A 21,514-nucleotide genomic window follows, 5' to 3' on the forward strand; every position below is an offset into this window, starting at 1 on the left:
GCCAACATGAGCGTCTGTGATGGATCCTTGACGTTCATATGGTTTTACTAAAGATGCTTGCATTATAGGCTAAAATTTGTCACGGTTCACTCATCGGGTTAGCAACTCATGCATGAGTTGTATCCTGATGTAGAGATGTTGATTATTAATTTTGTTATAAGAGTGTGGTTGAAATGACCCACCTCAAGCACTTGAAATTGAATTTATGTGTTGTTTGATTGAACCACGCTTCATTTGATTTTACCTTTATAATTAGTGGTTTATGTTGGATATGATCTTAATACCATAAAATTTGTGATTTGAGACGTTACTTGCGATTTTTTATTATATCGCAGTTCTACGCAGTTAGTGATTTCTGGGTCATGATCCCATTATGCTTTGCTTTGTGACTTACCTTGAAAGCCCATGTATTATGGGTTACGAACCTTTGTTAGGTTCTAAACATGAAACTATACCTGCTGTTATGGAATTATGTGTAAACCAAATCTATGCTGTTCCTCTTAACTAATTATGGTATCGAGACATGGTAGCTCACTGAGTGTAAAAGGTCTCATAATAGATTGCGTGTAAACCGGACTAATAAGATGATGCCCTAATCCGGTATTTTATTGCATTAATGACACCATTGCATGTCACTTTGTTATTCCAGGTCAATTTCATGCGATTTTTGGATCGTATTACCGTTGTACATTCCTTTGTGATTTTCAAATCTGGTTACCGTTATACGTCCCTTTGTTATTTCCGGGTCATGTTACCATTGATGTCACTTTGTGATTTTTGGATCATGCTACCATTGCATGTTCCTTTGTTATTTCTGGATCATGTTACCATGTATGTCACTTTGTGATTTCCGGGATCATGATACCATTCCGTGGTTCATGCATCCACTCATGGATTTAATCAAGGTGTTATATTGAATCGATAATTGCAATTGTTTTGCTTGATTATTATAAACTATTCTTGAATATGAGATTGGATATGAAACCTTGGTGGGAATTCTTCACTAAGATAGACACTCACTCTTTATGTGTATATACACTAAACAAATGGATCTAGAATAGCAAGAGATGTGGATAAGGAACCATCGGAGGAGGCACCTCATTATAGCACCGCGGGACGCTTCCAAGTGAATCAATAATTGGCTCTCTTTCTATTAAACATTAACCTTTTTGGACCTTCATGTAATGTGATTGTAATAAGTCCCCACCTGGGAGGACTGGTGTGAATGTTGTGAACACTTGCTTTGATTCTCATTCCTTCAGCATATCTTACTTGCTCGATGCCTACCACATGGAATAAATGCAAATGTGGTTAATTTATTATATAAATTGTACAATTTTATAATTAAGATAACACCTAAAATTTTGGTGCACGAGTACCTAGGGGTGTACATGAACCGAGCTAGCTCGGTTAGCTCGCTCGACTCAACTTGAAAAAGCTCGATTCGACTCGGTTCGAAGCTGAGTTTGAGCCGAGTCGAGCTGATTTTTTGAGTTCGAAAATGAGTTTGAGCCGAGTTTGAGTTGGCCCCAGCTCGACTTGACTTGGATCGAACCCAACTCGAATCGAACTCGAATCAAACCACTTCGGTGACTCGGTTACTTTGATATTGATGTTGCTTACCAAGTGTTTAATGAAATGACTCAACGAAGTGTGGCTGGTGGCAAGGAAGGTATGTATATGAAACAAATACCCTTTTTTTCTTAGTTTTTATGTTTCTTAGAAAGAGTTTGATGAAATACCTGTAAAATCATTGCTGTTGTTTTACATACAGTGAGATTTTGAAGGTGCAGTCCATGTGTTTGTGAAAATGCTGCTGTAGGCAAACTTGGCTCGAACTTAGCTCGAACTGGCCCGAGCTGCTGATCGAACCGAGCCGAGCTAGCTAGTCAGGCTCGAGGACCGAGCCAAGCCGAGTTCGAGCTGGGGTCAGCTAGTGGCTGAGCTGAGTCGAGCTGAGGCCAGCTCAACTCGGTTCGACTCAATGTACACCCCTACGAGTACCATACTTAATCTACGAAATTTGTGGCGTTACACATATCTGCATTCGTGTAGCCTTTTAACACAGGCTTACCTCCTCTAAAGCATAAAGACGCATCGAATGAACCCTTTAGATATTTGAGAATTCATTTAACTGCTTCACAATGTTCTTTGCAAGGATTTGCAAGAAATTTACTAACAACACAAACTGTAACAACCCTAAATTTTGGTACATTATTAAAAAACTAAATTAAATATTTAAAGATTTTATTTTTAAATAAAAAATAAAAACAAGTCAATAATTGAGTTAGTAGCGAAATTCTTAGTTGAGAGAGAGGTTTAGGGATCAATTCTTGAAATGGTAATAATAAATTTTTTATTAAATATCATAAAAAAAAATTCAAATTCAAGATAAGGGAGGATGTGCTCATCCTATCTTATGAGAATTTTCTTTAAAAAGGGATACAGAATGTTTTTGCATTAAAAAAAAAAAGGAGATAGGAAGCCCTAAAGTAAAAGGAAGAGAAAATTCTAAGAAGGCTCGATCAGGTAAGTTTTAATCGTTAGATCTTTTTAACTTTTTATTATATTGTTAATTTCTTTTTGATCTATATAATGGATGGCGTGGATCATCCACACCATCATTGTATAGGTGTGTAGAGTCAATTTTAATAAAGTGAAGTTTTTATGATTTTGGTCTAATTAGTAATATTTTAGGAATAAATTAAATGGATGGAATCTGATTGTGGTAAGATAAATCTGTACGGATCATATGATCCTTAAGGCCAAAATATACAAGGGCCATAATTTTTAGATCAATCTAACAATCAGATAGGCCACATTAGTCAGATCTAAAAGTGTTTAATAAAGGAATTTTAGATTTTTTGCGCAAGTGTTGGTATCACTTGGCGTAGAAGGTCGAGATGGGTCATCGGTGTATGTGTGGTTAGATCCACACCATCTATCTAATGTGTAGAGACAAAACATGATAATACCTCAAGAATCTGAATGATCTGACCATCCGATAGACCACCCCGATCAAGTAATTATCATTCAATTTTATAATCTTAAAAAGGAGAAAAAATAAAATAGAAATTTTAATTATTTGATTATTTTGGATCTGGCCACCCAGGATGTTAATCAGATGTGGGCCCCACCATGTAATAAAAACATATGAATAATAATGTTGTTGATATAACTGATAGGATTTCTGAATTCAAACTAACATAATTACCCTGTGGATTCTACACTACCAAACTCAGGTGAGTAACCCAAGTTATCTCATAATTCATTAAAATTAAAATAAATCATTGTGATTGTTTGATTGATTTACTGGTTTGAATATTTTGATATGATAATTGTACGATAAATTTATATGTGAATATTTTAATCAAGATAACTATGCCAAATATGAAAAATATGCATTTACATATCATCCTTCATTCATTACATTGCATAATGCATGGTCGATCCTAAGAGCCCTCCCTAGAAGAAATGTCGATCCTGGTAGAGCGTTACCAGATGCGGGCTATGCCCAAGCCTACCGAAAGGTGGAAGCCTACCCAATGGGTGGATGCGGGTTGACGACCTCCAACCCAAGCAGATGGACGATCATCCCATCTGATGCATTCATATATCATTTTACATTCATATCATTGTACATGTATTTATGTATTATTTTAATTGCTATGATTATGAACCATGCTGGGTTATATCACTAAGCCTGGCCAGCTTACATTTTTATTAATGAAAAAACCGTACAGAGGAGCCATTAGCAGATGATGTGACGAAAGAACCGGAAGGATCTACTGTACCTGAACACGACCTGCCTGAAACATGGCCATACCTATCCAAGGATGAAGTGGTGGCATTAAAAAATTTTTAATTATATGTTTTATTTTGTTAGCATAGTTTAATTAACGAATAATGCATACTGACATTTATTTTGAGACTTTAAGCAATTATTTAGATTTATTTCTTTGTAATAATGTTAGCATGGAATAAATATCATTATATTATAATGGTATAATAAATGAATGATTTTAAGGTTTATTTTATTTTAAGAGTTGTCAAGATTTATATATGTTTAGTTGATTGGTGCTAAGTATTTGCATGTGTGATTGAGATTATGATGGACCTTATATTGAATATAATTATCATCTCTGATTAAACTGATTAATGAATTAAATTAGTACACTTTGTGTACGAGTTACGAACTGAAACTCGGGTTTGAGGGTGCACACTCTGTACCCGGATTTCGGGGCGTGACACAAACTGCACGTGCAATGTCAAGCTTCGTGCATACCTAGCATATATCAAACTTCCTGCTGCAGATATATAAGAAATTTTATTCATTTCTTATTTCTCTTTCTCAGTTGAGGAACTTTGCTCACTACTTAACTTGAAGTGACTTGCAAGTAGAGAATTGACATGTTTTGCCTTGTTCATATAGAACATTTCAAGTACTTTATTAATATACATTTCTTGTGATAACCAAAGCTTGCTAGCCTTCTTATCATAAGAGATTTTTATACCCAGAATTTGTTGTACGGGTCCAAAGTCATTTATCGTAAATAAGTTGCTTAACTCCTTTTTCAACTTGTCAATTTTACCAATATCTTGACCAACAATCAACAAATCATCAACATAAAGCAAAAATAATAATAAAATCACCATTAAAAAAATTTCTTAGTAAATACACAATGGTTTGAAGCTTTTCTCTTATACCCATGATCCATTATGAATGAATCAAACTTTTTGTATCACTATATTGGAGTATATTTCAACCCATATAAGTTCTTCTTCAATTTGCTAACCATGTGCTCATAGCCTTTGACTTCAAAACCTTCCGGTTGCTCCATGTATATTTCTTCCTCTAAATCATCTTAAAGGAATGCTTTTTTGACATCTAGTTGCTCAATCATGTTTCCCACCAAACCCAACACAACCTGGATGGATGACATCTTTACCACAAAAAAAAATAATAATAATAATCTCGTAAAAGTCAATGCCTTTCTTTTGCCCAAATCTTTTCACAACCAACCTTGTCTTGTACTTTAGTTATGAGTTCTTCTCTTTAGTCTTCAACCTGGATACCCGCTTATTTTTTAGTGCTTTCTTGTCCTTTAGTAGCTTCACTAAGTCATAACTGTGGTTCTTATGCAAAGAATCCATCTCTTTTTGCATAATTCTTATCCACTCTCCTTTATGTTCATCAATTTTGAGTTTCTTGATAGTTCTCTAGTTCACCCCATTGGTAAGCATTACATACTCACGAGGTGGGTACCTCTCGGATGGTTGGCTCGCTCTAGTGGACCTTCTTAACTGAGGCATAACTGGTGATTCTTGAGGGGGCTACTCCCCATATTCCTCTTGTTTAACATCACCACATCATCACCAACCATCTCTTCTCGGTCCTGCGCATCTCCCCCATCATCATGCACCATGGGAGGAGGGACTGGATCTAGACCAATAAGATCATCAACACTAGGTGGGAGATTTTCAAATTTCTCAAAATCCTCAATTGTTTGGTCTTAAAAAAAGACCACATCTCTACTTTTAATTACCTTCTTATCAACTAAATCCCATAACCTGTAGCCAAAATTTTCATCGCATAGTTCAAGAAGATACACTATTTTGCCTTGTCATCATGTTTGGACCACTCATCTTTGAAAACATGTACAAATGCTTGACAACCAAACACCTTTACGTGTTCATATGAAACATCTTTCCCCATCGTTATCCTTTCTATAACATCTCCATCTAGAAGAGTTGAAGGCGATAGATTAATTAAGCAACAAGTGGTTCACATAATCTCTCTCCCAAATAATCTTGGGAATTTGGCTTTTGAAAGCATGCACCTGATTATTTCTACAATAGTGCGATTCATCCTTTCTGCTACACTATTATGCTGTGGAGTCTTTAGAATGAATTTCTCATGTCAAATTTCATGGCCTTTGCAATACTGCTCAAATGGCCAAATATAATCACTATGTGCGTATACACTTCAACGATTTACTTATTTCCCTTTCCACCACGGCATAAAAATGCTTAAACACATCCAAGACTTGGTCTTTAGTCTTCAAGGCATATGCCCATACCTTTATAGAAACATCATCTATGAAAGCATAAAAGTAAGCATCACCGCCTACAAATTAATTTCAAAACATCTATTTTCTTTCGAAGATGATTTTTATGAAATGGAACTCTATGTTGTTTTCTAACCAAGCAATGAACACAACTATTTAAAGGTGTACGTTTTATATAATGACTGAGTTTCTTCTTGGCGAGGATTTGTAAGCCCTTCTCGCTCACGTGACCTAACTGCTTGCAATAGGAGAATTATCTCTTGTTGTATTCACCCTGGCCCTGTATAATTGTACTTATGTCCTGTATAAAGTGCAACACCTCTTGCCTCTTGCCACAACAAGAGAACCGTTTGTAAGCTTATATTGTTCGTCACAAAACTTATTGTTGAAGCCTTCTTCATCCAATTTTCCCTCAAAAATTAAACTAAGGTGAATATTGGGTACATGCTTCACATCCTTAAGAACCAACATGTAACCAACATTGGTCTCAACATGCACATCACCCATCCCCACAATTTTTGAAGAGTCACTATTACCTATCTTCACAACACTAAAGTCCCCTGACTTGTAAGATGTGGTGAAGTCTTTACGAAGATTAGCGTGATATGAAGCACCAATATCAACATCCCAACTATGTCTTGACATGTGAAATTGAGACATGATTATTCACAACCTGAAAAGATAATAATATCACCATCTAAAGTAATTGCAGTTGTGTTATTCTCTTCTTGCTTTTCCTTCCATTTTTCTTTCTTCTCCTACACCTATTTTGATAGTAGCCCAGCTTGCCGCAATTATAACAATCAACATCATTTCTTAATTGATTTGGATTTGCCTTTTGACTTCTCACGGTAGTGAGGTTTTTTACTTATGCTTTTCCCCTTATTTTTTGTGACGAGTGTTTTTTACTAAGTGGAACTCAATAATTTTCTTCTTATTTATTCATTCAACAAACTACTTGTTACTTGGTTCATTGTAATAACTCCATTTGGAGCGAAGTTACTTAGAAACACATTAAGATCTCCTAACTATCGGACAAAGAACTAAGAAGTAACAAAGCCCATAACTCATCATCTAATATCATTTTCATGGAAAAGAGCTGATTTACAATACTTTTGATTTCATTCAAATGCTACGCAATTAAGCTTCCTTATTTATATTTCAAACTCACAAGCTTCCTAATCAAGAAAACTTTATAACATGCGATCTTTCTCTCACACAATCCTTCCAATTTCTTCCAAAGCGATAGTGCCAAAATTTCTGTAGACACATAATGAAATACACTATCATCCAACCATTGTCAAATAAACTGAATGACTTTTCGATCTAGTTTCTTCCACTCTTCATTGATCATATCTTTTGGTTTGGTCAAAACACATTCAACAGGTGTGTACTAGTCCTTAAAATATAATAAATTTTCAATCTTGACTTTCCAAATCATCCAATTGTTTCCATCGACTTGTGCCTGCCTCCATAATTCATACATGAAATAATTATAACAAAATATGGATCTCTGGTACCACTTGTTGAAAAACTCTACACATTTTCCTTCTATATGCAAATCAATAGGATTAACAATATAAAATATATTTGGTGGATGACAATCACTTCTAACATAAAACAAGCAAATCATCAAACAAGTAGGATGCAAGAGGCTAAAATCTTTTACATGCAAAACCCTTCGATGTGAAGGAAAAACCATGAGACCTAGTCTAACACAGCACTATAATAGAAATAATGGAAGTACAATAATCAAGAAACCTCTCTTGAAAACTTAAATTACATCATCCATATGTGAATTACAAGCAACATGAAAGATATAAATTTCTCACCAACTAACGATTGTAGAAAACCTCTAACACAACTCTTGGAGAAGTCAATCGAAAAAACCAACATTGTGAATAGACCCTCGTGAACTAGATGCATAGATTTCGACTGTAGAAGACTCTCGATCTTCTTTTTCTACAAAACTCAAATTTTCTCCTCTCTTTCTCCCTTTTGCTCTACCTCTTTATGTAAAAAATAAAAATAATAATTAAAAAAAAAAAAAAAAAAAAAATCGTCTAGTACTTTCACTTTACTTGCTTATCCAAAAGACCAAAAATACCCCCATACATGTGGCATTAAAAGAACTACTTAAACTCACACATGTGAGTCCCAACTCCCACATGAGGAGAGACCCCAACAGACCGAGCCTCACCCAATTACAAGTATAAAGGTTCATGGATTTAAATGGGTTGGGCCAGGCCGCATTGTAATGCATTACGGGTTAGATTTGGGCGAGAATTCAGTCCATTTAAAAACGGCGCACGAAATGGGTAACCAATCATAAAATTATGGCCGTGAGATGCTATAGTGCGCAGTTAGCCTGTTTTTGTGCTATTGGTGGATCTTCATTGAGTCGTCCTTTACCTGTCTTACACTAAAGTTGCAGAGAATGCACATGCCAACACTAGCTCAACCTTAGTTTTTTTTTTTTTTTCTTTCCCCCTTGGAAAAATTCTACAGGATGAAACATCTAAGAAAATGGAAAATTCAAGCAAAAACAAATGACATTGTTATAACGTCTGCTTACAGACAAGAGCATTGCATTTACTTCAACTGATGCACTCAAATTTCTTTTGGGTTCTTGTCCTCATTTTCTTCTTCCTGGTGTGTCTTTAGATCCAGTTCCCCCTCTTTCTCTTGTGGAGGAGCCAAAGGAGTAGAAGAGGCAGAATCTCTGTGATCTCCTTCCGTTGTTTCTGATGTTGAGTTGGTTTCTCCATCACTACTTGTGCCAGTCTTTGAACCCTCAATGGCGTCGTCTCCTCCTTGGGTTTGAACTGTCTCTTTTTTTATAGTCTTGTCATTGGTTTGCTTCCCAGCGTCATTCTGTTTATTGGCCAAAGATGAATTTGAAAACTTACCCGATTCAGTCATTACAGTCCCGCCACGGTCCGTTGGACTTTCTGGGTCTGAAATTGTTTTTGGATCTGAACTCATCTCCTGATCAACGGTTTTTATCTCATTAAGTGTACCTTCTTTTGGAGCTCCATTCTCGTCCATGAATTCCTGGGTCTCATTTCTCATTTCACTCCGATCAACCGCAATGCTGCCCACGGTACCTCCATTAGTGTCTCTCTCTTCACCCCTATATTTATCTGAATCTTCGGCTTCATCTCCACTGTTCATTTTAATATCGGCATTGTCTTCATCATTGCTCTTTTCCTCCTTTTCATCATTTTTCTCTTCACTAATATCCTTATCCAAATCAAACCCTTCATCACCACCGTTCATTGGACCATCACCATTCTCTTCTTCGTCATCCTCATGTCGACCTTCTTGCTGCTTTTCACCTTCTCCTTCTTCGTGCCTAGTGGCATTTTCCTCCAACTCTTCATGTTCATCTCCACCCCCACCATCTTCCTCCCTCTCACCCGCATCTTCAAAATTCCTATTGTCAGTGTCCGTCTCGACCCCATTGTTGAAAACCAATTTCTCTTTACGACCCAAACGTGTTATTCCATTTCCCTTACTAAGCCTGGATACACTATTCTCATCATCATCATTGTTTGTATATGGCGATTGCTTGATCTGGTAAAGAAACCAGATGCCCACAGCCAAAAGCAAAGTTAACTGAAATGCGTGCTTGACTCTGAACCCTTTGGTTCTTGGGCTCCGACTAGCATGTTGCTGAAACATTACAATTCGATTCACGACTTCCTTGAAATGATAAAGACAACAAAATCAGAATCAACATAACTGACCTAAAATTAAAGAACAAGGAGCCAAGATAATGAAGAAACTAAGGGTGTGTTTGGATGCTCTATTAAATCGAATTGCTATTATTAGCCAAACTGGAATCATCTTCCAAAACATAGAAATTGAGGAATACTAGGAAGCATTGTTAGTTTTGCCATTGCACTCTTAATTAAACAACAGTTTGCAATTCGATTCAGTTATGCATCCAAACACATCCCAAGTTCGGAGCAAAATGGAATTGGAATACCAGGAAGTTTGGAGCAAAATGAAATCATCTTCCAAAACATACAAATTGAGGAATACTAGGAAGCATTGTTAGTTTTGCCATTGCACTCTTAATTAAACAACAGTTTGCAATTCGATTCAGTTATGCATCCAAACACATCCCAAGTTTGGAGCAAAATGGAATTGGAATACCAGGAAGTTTGGAGCAAAATGAAATCATCTTCCAAAACATACAAATTGAGGAATACTAGGAAGCATTGTTAGTTTTGCCATTGCACTCTTAATTAAACAACGGTTTGCAATTCAATTCAGTTATGCATCCAAACACATCCCAAGTTTGGAGCAAAATGGAAATGGAAAATGGCTCGATCTGGCTAAAAAATGGGTTTAGAGCATTCCAATCGAATTGAGTTGCAATTATTAGTCTAGGAAAGTGAAAATAGCCATATTGAGGATCTAGGACCAAATTACAATTCCCTCACTTTCAAGTTGGACTCGAAAAGAAATGTAATCGCATTTTGAGGGCTAGTTCCTCATTATGAACAGTAGGAAACATTGCTAGTTTTGCCATTTCCTCTCTTGATTAAACCTAAGGATTGCAATTTGATTCACTACTGCATCCAAACACAGCCTAAGTAGTGGATTAAAATAGAATTGATGACTCTTGCCTGGTTCAAAATGGGTTTAGAGCATTTCCCTCAGACTTGGAAAAGAAAAGAAACCATAAAGCACAAGCATCAAGAAATGCTAAAAGAACTTGTAGAGATTTTTTTGGCCATCCATTTGTTATGTAGACAGTAGACAGGCTCATTTTCTGTCAAGGTCATCTGCATGGTGGGACCCTTCTGGTGGACGGCTTGGATCTCACACATGTATGCTACTTGGAACATGAGCTCCCTTGTAGATGTGTGTGGGCTCAGCAAAACTCCCATATAAATGCACATGGTCACTGTATGTGCGGCAGGCACATAATGCAAACCGCCCAGATCCTCAACCCTGCTGTACACGGGTCATAATGCAAAAACACAGTCAACAGAAGGACATAGCTGTCTGATTGGTGGCCCTCAAATGGAAGGTTGAAAACGATCGAAGGTCCAAATTGAACAAACGAATCTCCATCAATCAGGAGTTAGGATCATCTGTTCAGTGTGATTGTGGGTTCTGACCCATCTGCAGGGGGGCCCAACAATTCGGCTGATCTGGATAAAACTACCTGTTTGTCAAGCTGGTCTGATGATCCAACTAACTCAGGTGAGTTGGCTGGTCAAGCAGAACCTAAATGAAATTCGAGTTCTGTCCTTATACACCAAAATGACTCTAAACAGGCTGATCTCGAGCGATAATCTCACAATTTCGTACTGCTACAAAAAATTAAAAGATCTAATGCTCTGCCATAAACAGAGTTTTCAAGTAACTAATGGCCTGTTTGGTTGCCACTTAAAACTGAGTTAATCCCATTTTAGTTATTTGTATTTACGTATTAGAGATCATATTTCTCTTTGGTGAGGTTAAAAATAATCTTGATAACCAACAATCATGATCTCTAATACATAATTAGAGACCGGAATCGTCTATAACAACCATTTCACAGAGTGTGTAAAACACCCAAGATTGTGAGGTCCACCATTTTCTATAAGCAAAATTCTCTGTCCATCAGGTTCTATCCTCGACGCTAGGACCTGTGAGTGGGATCCACAACTCTGGTGGGTCATACCAAAGGGAACAATGGGGATAGGATGCCAATCATAGAGATTCTTGTGAGGCCATCATGGTGTGTATCTTTCACCTGTTAATCAGGGGTAACTCATGAGGATGAAGTAATGATCCAAATATCAGGCAGGCCACAGTGTGAACTTAAAAGAGGTTTGAAGAGTAGTTTTACATTGTTCCCAATGGCATGGCCCATAAGAGCTTTTTATCGGGTTGATCATTTGTATGTACGATTTAAATAATAGTTCTCACCTGATGGATGGTGTGGATTTACATGTACAACATGGTGGACCCCACGGAGCTTGGGTCTATTGTACAGCTCTATAAAATAGGTGTTGTCGACTATTCAAGTCCTGTAATTACTATTAACTAAAATGAAATGAACTGATTTTTAAGGAAGTGCAAACAGAGCAAATCCTACGTGCCACTCACTTCCTCTGTTAAAACACCTCTAAAATCTATTTGTTTTAGTGCTAATCTCTAAACCTTCGAATCTTATCAAAGTTAGATGGAATTACTCATACTACGATTGTATCCCATCCATTCATCTGGCAGGACTAGTGTCCAATGGGTGATATCCCAAAATTCTCCCCTCTCGGAAAATCTTACCCAATATCCATGCCACTAAGTGGACAGGTAAATTCATGAGGTGAAGATTATTGAAGCATGGCCCATCTTCAATGGGCCCCAACAGAAGGTGGGATCCACATCACAGTGAATGAATAATCCTGAGCGTTGAACTGGCGGCTATTGAACGGATGGTATGGTCTGAATCCAACCGGCAATTATGCTCCATCAGAAGTTGGTCAGAGATTTGGACGGTTTAGATTGCAGTACAAGTATGCAATTGTGCGGTGTATGAGTAACAACCATTTTAAAAACAAAATCTCAATGAAAGATGCACGAAATCCACACACAAAAGCAGCAGCAGTTCTCAATACTTTCAGGCCAAAATTGAATTCAAAACTAACCGATCTCGACCGCGATCTAAAATTTCCGATTTTTAGACAAGATCGAAAGATATTAGAGTATTGGTGATTGATATAAACAAAGAAACATAGAAATTGCAAAACAGAGAGACCAGATTACCGTTTTCGGAGCTCTGAAAAAGCAGCGAACAGAGAAAGAACGAAGCGGGTCTCCAAATCGAACCGAGAACAGTTGACTTGTGGATCTTACGAGCTTCGATGTGATGAAATTGGAGAGGAATATCGAAAAAGGGAATATGATGATTTTCTAGAATCAAAATGCCCTTGCGATGAAAGTTATGAGAGATGGTTGAGAAATCGAAGTAGCGGTTATGTTTCAATCGTTTTTCCTAAAATACCCTTAATTTCTTCCCGTAATATCTAGAATTGCCACATGGAACGGACCGTATTTATATTTTTGGCGGAAAACGGTGGCGTAACTACGGAGAGTCAGGCCCCGCGGGACCTATAACTTCTATGGGGCAAACGATTTCACATGGATGAGATCCACACCGTTCATCAGGTGCGCCACCTATTAGGCCTTGATCACGAAAATCAAAATGATCCAAAACTCAGGTGAGCCTCAGCAAAGAAAAGAGTTTAAACTCATGCCTATAATCTATAAATTCACTTCGTCCCACCTAAGTTTCAGAAGATAGTGATTTTTGGTGTCAGATGAACGGATTGGATGACATAAATGATGCAGTGTTGGACCCACGCTCAACTAATGGTGGGCGATACATCACAACTCTTTTCCATGTTGTGGCCCACATGAGCCTTTTACGGGAATGATCTTTGTAAACCAATGTGAAAACGAATCAACGCACCTAATGGATGGGGTGGATTTCATGAACTTTGTCCCTGCGTGTTTAACGGTTAGTCGTGCACCTAGTATTAGGCTAGAGCTTTTGGTTCGTATAGCCTCGTTCAGAGCCCGTGTGTGTCAAACTTAAGATTTTGTAGTCCTAAAATTATTAATTTTTTATTTTTTGGAGGGCGTAAATTTTCCTCTACCTTAGTTGTCACTTGTACGCCTCTTGTTTTCGAAAGAGAAATTTTTTTTTTTTTTTTTAAAGGATGTGATTTCCACCAAAAATTGAAATTCGGCCCACCTCTTAACTAATTTGAATCGTCATACAACCGTGAACACATGAATGGAAATTTTCAGTTTTTTATTTGAAGATATCTGTGGTGCATAACTAGATTAATATTGTGCATTAATTTTGAATTGTTTCCTTCAACATAATTTATCTATGATGAGTTTTGCCCTTAAATTTAGACCGAGGACACGAAATTAAAACACTTTACATGACAAGTTAGATTTGCTTCACGATAACCCAGCAGGCCCCACATAAGATGTGGATGGGTTCAAAATGTGGGGCCCTTGCCACATAATGCTATTTGGTTGTTTTCTTTTTCCTTAGGTTTTTTTTTTTTTAATTCACGAGAGGAGAGGATGGTGTGAAAGGGAGGATGTCATTTTTTGGTTCCTTCTTCTATCATTCTTCCTTCCTTATTTCCTTTATAGTTATTTTTTGGATGTTTTTATTGCATATTAATGGTAGGAATGTGTGAAAGGGATGAGGGTATAGAAAAATGCTATAATTGATGGATTTTTTTAATAATGGAAGGATGTTGTAATTGTTGAATTTTATAATGGATGAATGTTATAATAAATGATTGTTGTAATAGATAAATTTTTATAATGAAAGAAGGTTGAAATAGAAGTATATTGTAATAAATGAATACTGTATGATGGATCATTGATATTTACTATGGACCACCCATATTCACAGTGGATCATCGATATTTCACCGATATTCGATGTAGATCGTCGATATTCACTGTGGATCACTAATATTCTTACTGTGGATCGCAAATACTCACTATGGGGTACCAACAGATGAAAATGATCGTAACTCCCTTGTTACATGTTCGATTTTGGCGATCTTATGTGTAAGTGCTATAGTTTCTATCCCTCTTTGTTGTCAAATTTGTAGTGCCAAAATCACTATTATACTCTGTTATATATAACTTGCATAAGTGAAGCTTTCTTAAGGATCAACATTCATTAACAAGCTAAGCTCACAACAAGCAAAGCTCTCAAGTACAAGACTCAAGATCTTGAATGAAAGAACTGCTCACAAGACTCAAGCTGAAACTCAAGCTGAACTCAAGACTCAAGTTGAAAGTCAAGCTGATCTCAAGACTCAAGTTGAAACTCAAGCTGAACTCAAGACTCAAGCTGAAACTCAAGCCACTTTCAAGATTGAGTTACATGAAGAGTTCAACTACATCAAGACTTCAAGACTGATACTTCAAGGTCACTTGTTCCTAATGCTTCAATGTCCATACTTCATGATTGAGGTTTGTTTGACCATAGGTTGACCTTAGAAGTAGGTCATTTCGGATACATAAGCCGAATGTTATTTTACATGTGATTGGTCTGTTCTTCGACTAGTCCTAGGGCTTCTTCGACTAGTCCTAGACTTGCTTCGACCAGTCTAAGAAATTCCTCGACTAGTCGTAAGTTTGTTACAAATTAGGATAAAATCTAGCCTTCGACTAGTCCTGGAGTCTGCTCGACCGATCGTAGGAACAATGTCAACTGCACTACCAGTCGTACAATCTACGACTCGAAGTCCAAAGAACCTTTGCAGGACCTACGACTAGTCGAAGGACCTACGACCCGTCGTAGGTGACCTACGACTCGTAGAACGGTCCGAGCATATCCCACCGGATTTTTCAAATATTGATAGAGCTTCGACTAGTCGAAGAGCACTCTGGAAGCCGAAGACCCGATCTTCTCACCTATAAATAGTGCACGAATCTCGAAGAAATCATCGATTTAATTAAAGTATTCAAGTCAATCTTCGTCGAACTTCCGAGAGATAATTCGTGCTCCATCTAAGCTAAGTGTGCTTATTTAATATTCTCTTTCCTTAGCTTTATTTTAATTGATTTTGTTTCTTATATTCCAATCGATTTGATAAAGAGGAATTATTATTCCCTTTCTTTGGAATCAAAATCAATTAAGGCAAGCCCTATTTGGTTTAATTTAAAATCTATTAGAATTAGAACCATTGTAATCAAGGTCTTGGACATTGAACTTGGACATTCAATCATCTACTTTGATTTGGTTCTACCGGCCGCTACAACGAAGGAGATTTTCGTATTTTACATATTGTAAATTCCTTTCTATTATTTTGGTTTCTTTCAAGATTTGCAGAAAAATCTTGTTATATTGGTTATCTGAGGAAAGCCAGGAAAACTCAGAAGTGGAGTTTTTTAATTGTGTAAGCCCACATACAAAGACACAATTGTAAGGGTTTTGGGTGAACCTGGGAAAACCTATTTTTAGTGAACGCTAATATTCCCTGTGTGAGGATATTAGGAGTGGAGTAGCTTTTTGTGTGGCTGTTGTATAACAGTTGGTGAACACACAGGCGAACCACTATAATCCCTTGAGTTGTGGTTGATTGTTTTATTCTTCTAATTTTTTATTCTTTTTGTGGGATGTATGTATGGTGGTGAATGTTGTAATTATTTCAAGCTTTGTGAGAATGTTGTAATAGCTTAGAATTTACTTTCTGCTATTCCTTTATAAGCTTGATTTTCAATTTCATTTGAAAGTTGTTCCAGCAAGGTTGCCCTGCCATTTTTATGGTGTATGGCTGTCCCTAGAACAATACATTTTTAATTACAAGTTATTTCATTTCAGTTTGTATTAATTCTGTATTCCTCTTCGATTTGAGACTTGATACAAAGACCTTTCTAGAAATAAGGTTGTCCTACCATAAACTCTGTTTTTGGTGTAAGGTTGTCCTTAGAATAACGTTTGTATCAACTTCTCAAGATCTGAATTTTGAGGTTGTTTTACTTTCCTGCATTGTTATTTAATTTGGCTATCATTTTCTTTATTATTCACGTTATAAGTTTTTATTTGGCATTGTCCTATTCACCTCCCTCTAGGACATATAGCTTGGCCTTTTCAAGTGGTATCGAGCCTAATAGCTCGTTTTTTTATATTAATTTCTGAGCTAACGATTTAAGCTATTTAAGATGTCAAATTTTGATAGCCTTTCATCACTAGGCCTCCACCCTTTGATGGCTCCAACTATGCTTATTGGAAAGCCGTAATGAGGATCTTCCTCAAATCAATGGATGAAAATGTGTGGCAAGCCACGGTGAACCGAATGGAATCCTCCTATCATGGAAGTTACTGGGGTTGATGGTTCAAAATCTATGAAAACTACACCATATTACCAATGGACCACCCTTCAGAAAAGTGAGAGTAGTGCAAATGCTAAAGCACTAAATGCAATTACTTGCGCACTATCACCGGATGAGTTCAAAAGAATCATTTCTTGTGATACTGCAAAGCAAGCTTGGGATATATTAGAAATGACATACGAGGGTACTACAATTGTCAAAAAATCTAAAGTCCAACTCCTCATAACCAGATTTGAAGAAATTCATATGGAGGAAAATGAAATGTTTATGGACTTCTACACTAGATTGAATGACATTGTAAACTCAATGTGGGGTCTTGGCGATAAAATCCCAGAAAGTAAAGTGTGTGCAAAAATACTACGCTCACTTCCTGAACGGTTCAATTCTAAAGTAACCGCAATCCAGGAACTTCGTGATACGGATAATATGAGGGTTGAAGAACTAGTTGGTTCTCTACAAACCTACGAGTTAAACTTTAAAGCTCCTAAAGGTAAATCTATCGTACTAAAATCTTCTAAATGTAATTCAGAAGAAAATTCTGATTCAGAAGATGATATGGCTCTTTTAGCTAAAAAATTTTACAAAATTTTCAAAAGCAAGAAAAGAGTTAATTTTCAAAAATCAAATGATAAAAAGAAGTTTAGACCCAAATCTAGAAAATCTTTGAAAGATAGTCAATGTTACAACTGTCAAGAATATGGGCACTTAGCAAATAGATGTCCTAAAAGGGACAAACCCAAGAAGAATGGTATGTTGGCTACATGGGATGAATCATCTGATCCTGAAGGTTCTTCTGAATCAGAAAATTCTGAAACTGAGTCGGGCAATGAGATTAAAGCTCTTATGACTCTAGCCAAATTCACATTTTCAGATAATGACTCTACAAGTGAAGAAAATCTGAATAGTGAATGTGAAAATGAAGATGATCTTCAAGACGCTTACAATGCCCTATATAAGGAAAGTTGTAAAATTACTGTCAAACTTAAACTTCAAAAAGAAAAGTTTACTAAACTCAAAAATTATTTTGATTCACTTGTCTTAGAAAAATCACAAATTTCAGATAGTTTTGAAAAATCAAAATGTGATTTGGAATTCAAAAACTCACTAATTGTTGATTTAAAATCTGAAATTGATAATCTTAAAACTGAAGTATCTTCTCTTCTAAGTTTAAAGGACACATGGAAATATGCCCAAGGTGATACAAAGTTAGAAAAACTTTTATCCGGATCAAGAAAATGTGGCGATCGATCCGGGTTGGGCTATGATAAAAATCTACCTCCTAAACAAAAGTATACTCCTCCTATGTTTGTTAAAGGAGAGTCCTCAAACTCAAAAGGGAAAAGTACTTATCAAGATTTTTCTAAAAATTCAAAAACTTTTCAAAAACCTAGAAACAGCCATGTCAACTTTAATCAGAATCGAAATCCACTAGCTGAAAAGATAGTTGATTTACTCAAGGAGCTATTAAAATCTAACTCTATAGGTCATTCCTACAAGTATACACAAATGAAGACCAACTATGTTCCTAAACCCAAAACAGTTATGAAATGGGTTCCTAAAGTCACCTGCTTGGTTGCTCACACTGCGTTCAAAGCAACAAGTCATTCAAAGTGGTACCTAGACAGTGGATGCTCCAAGCATATGACAGGTGACAAAGCCTTATTCACCGATCTGAAAGATATGACTGATGGTTCAGTCACATTTGGTGATGGTAGCAACTGCAAGATTATAGGCCAAGGTACGGTTCAACTTTTTAATCTTCCGGTGTTTAAAAATATTTTATACGTTGAAGGTTTAAAACATAACTTGCTTAGTATATCACAAATATGTGATAATAACCATAATGTTCGGTTTTCTAATCAAAGCTGTGAAATACTAAACAATAAGGGTTCTGTAATATTAACTGGACATAGAACATCTGAAAATTGCTATATTATTAGTGAATCCAGCTCATCTAATCAAACATGTTACATGGTCCATACAGACGAGACTGACTTATGGCACAAACGTCTTGGACATGTACATTATCGAAAGCTATATCGATTGAGCAAACGAGAACTTGTAAGAGGTTTACCCAAACTTCAGAAATTAGATAAAATATGTGGTGAGTGTCAGATAGGCAAACAAACAAAGAACTCACACAAAAAGGTGAATTCAAATACCACATCAAGACCACTCGAACTTCTCCACATGGACCTGATAGGACCTACCAGAACGGAAAGTCGTGGTGGTAAAAAGTATATCTTGGTAATAGTTGATGACTTTACCAGATTCACTTGGGTAGTCTTCTTAAGAAATAAATCTGAAACCCTTGAAGAAGTAAGAAAAGTTCTCAAAAGGATTCAAACTGAAAAATCCTCTCAAATCAGTAAAATTCGTAGTGATCATGGATCTGAATTTGAGAATAGCAATTTTGAGAAGTTTTGTACCGACCAAGGAATATTACATGAATTCTCTGCTCCCAAAACTCCACAACAAAATGGAATTGTAGAAAGAAAGAATAGGGTGCTTCAAGAAATGGCTAACGTCATGTTGAATAGCATGAAGCTCTCTAAAAATCTTTAGGCTGAAGCAGTCAACACAGCTTGCTATATTATTAACCGAGTCTACACTAGAAAAGATAATAATAAAACGGCTTACGAATTGTGGTTCAATAAAAAGCCTACTGTTAAATACTTTCTAGTTTTTGGCAGCAAGTGCTATATTTTACGTGATCGTGAAAATTTGAAAAAGTTCGATACGAAGAGTGATGATGGTATTTTTCTAGGATATTCTTTAAACAGTCGAGCTTATAGAGTTCTGAACAAAAGGATTGGTGTGATTCAAGAATCCATTAATGTTGTCATTGATGATCACTTAAACACACCAATCTCTAATTCAGATAATGATGAAGTACTAATCATTGATAAACCCGATACTTCATCGAATCAGACTGATTCTGAGTTAAGGACTGTTAAAGATCATCCAACCACAAATTCTTGGAAACCCTCTCACCGGTGTTCGCACCCGTAGACAACTTGAGGATATATGTAATTATGTATGTTTTACATCTCAAATTGAATCATCTAACGTAAAAGAAGCTCTGACTGATGAAAACTAGATTGTTGCGATGCAAGATGAACTCAACCAATTCGTAAGAAATGATGTTTGGTATCTCGTACCAAGACCTAAAGATAAACACATCATTGGAACAAAATGAATTTTCAAAAATAAGTCTGATGAATGTGGAAATATAATTAGAAACAAGGCTAGACTGGTGGTACAAGGTTATACTCAAATTGAAGGGATTGATTTCGATGAAACCTTTGCACCAGTAGCACGTCTTGAATCTATCAGACTATTTATATCCATTGCATGTTTTAGAAATATAAAGATCTATCAGATGGATGTGAAAAGTGCTTTTCTAAATGACGATTTACATGAAGAAGTCTATGTTGAACAGCCAATGAGATTTGAAGATTCCAAAAATATTGATCATGTATATCGGCTTAAAAAGGCACTTTATGGATTAAAACAAGCACCTAGGGCATGGTATGAGAAACTAACAAAATTTCTTTTAACTCATAATTTTCAAATGGGATCTGTTGATAAAACTCTGTTTGTTAAGAAACATAATGATCATATCCTAATGGTACAGATTTATGTTGATGATATCATTTATGGATCAACTTGTACTGACTTGACTACTGAAGATTTGATGAAATCACAGTTCGAAATGAGCATGGTTGGGGAATTGACTTATTTCCTTGGATTGCAAGTAAAGCAACAACCTGAAGGAATATTCATTTCTCAATCTAAGTATGCCTTGAATCTAATCAAAAGATTTGGATTTGAGAATGGCAAGAATTTTGATACTCCTATAAGTACTACCCTGAAACTATCAAAAGACTCTAATGGTAAAAATGTTGACTCAAAACTTTATCGGAGTATGATTGGTAGTTTGTTATATTTAATGCTAGTAGACCGATATTTCTCTAAGTGTTGGTATTTGCGCAAGATATCAATCGATCCAAAAGAATCTCACTTGATTTCTCCAGCGAATTATTAGATATGTCGCAAATACTGTAAATTTGGTCTCCGGTATCCTCATGAAACCAATGTTCAATTAGTTGGGTACTCGGACTGGGCCGGTAATCTAGATGATAGAAAATCAACCGGTGGTATTTATTTTTCATTGGAAATTGTCTAGTTTCCTCGTTTAGTAAGAAACAAAATTCTATTTCACTTTCAACAGCTGAAGATATCGCAGCTGGTAATACATGTACACAACTTGTTTGGATGCAACGAATGCTAAGTGATTATGGAATTAAACAGATTCTATGTTATTACATTGTGATAATTCCAGTGCGATAAAAATGCCAAATAAAACTTATAACAGCATTCTCGTACTAAGCATATTGACATTAGATTTCATTATATAAGGGAATTAGTAGAAGAAAAAGTTATATCTCTAGAATATATTCCTACTGAAGATCAACGTGCTGATATTTTCACAAAACCTCTTGATAAAAGCAGGTTCAAAAAGATGAAATTTGATCTTGGCATGTGCATTTTAATTTGATAATT

At 36.3% G+C, this 21,514-nt stretch overlaps 1 protein-coding gene across 1 annotated transcript in view; it reads right to left on the reverse strand.

The window, feature by feature from the left end:
• Positions 1-8,678: 8,678 nt before the first annotated feature.
• The window catches only part of LOC131249325 (uncharacterized), a 30,500-nt gene continuing 17,664 nt past the window's right edge, over positions 8,679-21,514 (reverse strand). Inside the window, exon 2 of the mRNA XM_058250011.1 lies at positions 8,679-9,773. Coding sequence (XP_058105994.1) covers positions 8,679-9,773 — 1,095 coding nt within the window. The remainder of the gene's footprint in view (positions 9,774-21,514) is intronic.

The sequence above is a fragment of the Magnolia sinica genome, chromosome 1, assembly GCF_029962835.1.
Source record: "Magnolia sinica isolate HGM2019 chromosome 1, MsV1, whole genome shotgun sequence".
Taxonomy (NCBI): domain Eukaryota; kingdom Viridiplantae; phylum Streptophyta; class Magnoliopsida; order Magnoliales; family Magnoliaceae; genus Magnolia; species Magnolia sinica.